The 4,052-nt window shown below is 44.4% G+C and overlaps 1 protein-coding gene across 1 annotated transcript; it reads left to right on the top strand.

The window, feature by feature from the left end:
* Window positions 1-408: 408 nt before the first annotated feature.
* LOC115560911 (C1q-related factor-like) lies at window positions 409-1,712 on the top strand. The gene has a single exon (XM_030380569.1). It carries the CDS (start codon window positions 797-799, stop codon window positions 1,547-1,549), a length of 753 nt encoding a protein of 250 aa, XP_030236429.1. The 5' UTR covers window positions 409-796; the 3' UTR covers window positions 1,550-1,712.
* Window positions 1,713-4,052: the final 2,340 nt, after the last annotated feature.

Here is a 4,052-nt window from a genome sequence, read left to right as displayed (position 1 = left end):
GCATCCGGTACGTCACGGACTGGGTCACGTGTCTTGGCCCCATAACGCGGAAGCAAATCGCTCCTGTATGTTACCCTGCGCCACTGAGCAGTTTGTATAGGAATGAATGGGCGGCCATTTTCCAGTCTGTGGTCCATCCTTTATTATGGAAGCAATGGCGCTAAACGGGGAGCCGCAGCAGCAGCAGAGCCCACAGCCATACCGATGTAATTGTTTAATAATTGTTTTAACATATCACCGCAAATCCTTAGGTTGAAGGTGTACTGTGACGTTTATATATTTATTTATAATATTTATTAACGGCGCCCGGTCGGTAGGTTATTGACACGTCATTTGATTCACGTCATCTGAGGTGGTTAAGTAAGAACGGTCTTCTGAACGTCGATTACTCAAATGGATTCGAGAAGTAAGCCAAGTATTGAGTAGGTAGTAAGTAAGTAGCCTAGGTGGTTTCGAACACACCCTACTGCTCTGTCCATGGATATGTCCGCTTCCGCTGCTGAAAGCGTCTTAAATGAAGTACAGGAGCTGAGAAAGGAGCTACGGCGGCGGCGCCAGAAAACCAAATTACATACAGCAGATCCAGACCTAGTACTGAAGGGAAATTCAAATTGAGCGGAAGTACTAAGGCGGGCGGAGCCAGGCTAAATAAGAGCTGCACTGGGACTTGAAGATCAGAACTAACCCCAGAGCTGGTAGAGCACACCAGACCAAGTCAAGATCCACCTGAAGACAAACTAAACCAAGGCCAGACCAAGGAGCACCTCAAGCCCAAACAGAAGTCCACAAGAGAACCATGGAGCTCATGTTCCTCCTCTTGGTGGCCTTCATCTTCTCCAGCGGCCAGTGCCTGGATACGGACTTCTCCACGGACCCCTCCTCGGACTTCGAACACGCCGAACTGACCGACTGCCAGCCCGACAGCTGCACCGTCTGCAGAGAAATGTCCGCCATGCGGGAGCGTCTGGCGGCCATGGCCTGCACGCAGGATGGCCTGATGAAGAGCGTCCGCTCCCTCAGGACGGCGATGGCGGCGAACCAGAAAGAGCTAGGAGTCAGCAGCGCCCAGATCCCGCCGCTGCAAGGTCTGACCCAGGAGCTGGCCCAGCAGCTCACGGCTCTGCAGGAAAGCACATCGGCCGCGGTGCCCCGGCAGGCCTTCACCGCCGTGCTGGGCCACTCCCTCGGCCCTCTCCCCATTCACAGGGCAGTCAAGTACCCGCTGATCATCACCAACATAGGCAACGGCTACAACCCGGCCACGGGCTCCTTCACCGCCCGGGTGTCCGGCATGTACTACTTCAGCTACACCATGTACAGCGGGAGTCCAACTACCAACTCGGTGGTGGGGCTGATGAAGAACGGCCAGATGATAGTGACCACCTGGGACACAGCGGGGGGCGACATAAACGACAGTGCCACCAACGCTGCCGTGCTGCAGCTGGAGGCCGGAGACTTTGTCTACATCCAGCTCTACGCCAACCGCAACATATACGACGACAACGGCCGCTACAACACCTTCAGCGGCCTCATGCTCTACCCTCTGTAAAAGGCCAGTCGTTCATTTTTTGGGAGTTTTGAGGTTGATTTGCCAGTGTGATGGTGGTGGAAAGGAGGGGTTGGCTGGATTAGTGGTTATTGTTGCCAAAAATATATATTTTGGCTTTTGGCCTTAATGCAAATAAAATAATATCTATAATGTTTGACATTAATTCGTGTGGTGTTTTTTTTTTAAGAAAAATATATAATTTTGGTTGGTTCAAAACGGTTTAATTTATTTGAGGGGGGGCTGAACGTTTGCGTTCCAAACCCCTGTAGGGGGGTCTGGGGGCATCCTCCCCCACAAGATTTTTTTTGTGATTTTCACAAACAAACGAAGCATTCTGTTGCATTCTGACAAAATAGTAAAGGCAAATAAAGAACATTTACTGACAAAGACTAATGGGGCCAGGGAACTAAGTTTAAAGTATTTTTTTTGCCTTGTTGAAATCAGCAACATTAAGAGTGCAGATACATCAACAATAACTTTGAATTACACACAAGGTAACATTCTCTCTCTCTCTGTGAGTGAGAGAGAGAGAGAGAGAGAGAGAGAGAGAGGAGATAGAGATAATGGGTGAGTGTGTTACGGCCAAGTAACTGAGTAATTGTGTTGGTAAACGTCACTCATAAATATATCTACAGTCTGCATTAGTATGCATTTAGACAAATACAATGAAATATTAATTCCACAAAATTCATGTAAATGTGCAAACTCTTGTGTGTGGTTGTTGAAGACACACTTAAGGCATGATACCAACATAGGTTTGGAGAGGACTACATACAGTACAATATGCACACTGAAGGCCTGATGCCACCATAGGTTTGCAGAGGACTATATACAGTGTGTACACTGAATAGGTTTGCAAAGGACTATACACAATATGAACACTGAAGGCCTGAAGCAACCATAGGTTTGCAGAGAACTATATACAGTATGTACACTGAATAGGTTTACAGGCAGGGGTGGACTGGGAGAAAAATTCAGCCCTGGCATTTTCTCTCCAGACCAGCCCACTACATTATTAGCACTAGGGGTGGGACGAGACAAACGGGAAGAACCCTGTGTATCCGAATAATAGTAAAGTTTTTTGTTTTTCAAGTTTGTGTTTCTTGTGCTGCTGACAAGAAAGGTGTGAAACCCGAACAGGAAGTTAGCAGATATCCTGTGGTTGCTGCATCTCCAACCGCCATATCTACTACAAAACCCTTGTTAAATATCACACATGATCCAACGCTAAATCCTCTCTTGCAGTTATTAGTGACTGTGAAAATCGTTTGGTGTAAGCCCAGCATTAGTTAAAACCAGACTCGGACAATAATAACAAAATCTCCTGACAAATAATCTAAATAGAAACATATTACAGACAGTAACAGCATTAGAGCTGAAACCAATTTATTTTAACGGTGACTCAGTCATTATGAAACCATAAATAGAGAATTTAATTTTTTTTCTCATATTCTCATACACGTGTATGTGCACATGTATGTATGTATACATGTGCATATACATATTCAGACCTGTAATTCGGCCTACCTGCATAACTGTTAATTTAACTTAAAAGATATGCAAATGTTTGAAATTAAAATCAATGTGAAAATCTTCAACCAGGAAATAATCATAATCAAACCTTTTGTTTCAATCTGAGGCAAAACAAGTTGCATAATAAACTCACAGTCAAGAGAATCTCTCTCTCTCTCTCTCTCTCTCTCTCTCTCCATAGAAGAACTTCTAGCAGGTCAGGAAATCCTGTTTGACAGGAGATGATGGTAGCAGAGAATATAAAGTGACATTTATGAATAACCAATTGTCATTTTATCACACATATAGTATGTTTCTTCACATAAACCTTTAAACATACACATATTGCATTCCTCTCGAAATAGTCATCACCTCAGTAAACAATAAATGAATTGAAAGATTACAATGAATTCAATGGCAAATATTGCAAATTAAACTAATTATTTCCAATAGGTTTACTTGTATTTTGTGCTAAAATTCAAAGTGTCACATCTGTATTTACAATACAGCTTGATTCTGCATCTCTATTTACAGCTCATTAGTCCATGTCAATGTTTACTGTTGCTATGGCAACAAGAGACTGCGCTTAGCCAAATCATCTGAACAATAATAACCCATAATATCACAATTCGGCCTATTTAAACAAAATCAACCACAACTACCAACAGTCACAGCCCTTCAACTCTGGGCTAATATGTTGTCACAAGTATGCAGTTAATTAGGTCACATCACATTCAATGTAAAAACGTTTTCTACTTTGTTTTGAACATGTCTCAAAATGTAGCCTAGCTAGCCCAGGCTAACGTTACTTAACATATATGCCTCCACTCGCTCGTCTCCTGGCGCAGCAGCACCTGCTGGGGTGTGGACCCCGGCACCAAATAGGTCTGTCAATTTTGAACATTTAACTTCCATCGCCAGAGGCTTAAGTCGCCGTTTTTCAGCACAACCCGGGCGTTTTCAGCTCCGTACCGGCTCCCGCGACTCCGGC

This window comes from Gadus morhua, chromosome 2, assembly GCF_902167405.1.
Source record: "Gadus morhua chromosome 2, gadMor3.0, whole genome shotgun sequence".
NCBI classification, from domain to species: domain Eukaryota; kingdom Metazoa; phylum Chordata; class Actinopteri; order Gadiformes; family Gadidae; genus Gadus; species Gadus morhua.
This window is presented reverse-complemented; position numbering and strand designations above follow the sequence as displayed.

Coding starts and splice junctions, on each gene's coding strand:
- LOC115560911 (XM_030380569.1), top strand. CDS start 797: ATGGAGCTCATGTTCCTCCTCTTGGTGGCCTTCATCTTCTCCAGCGGC.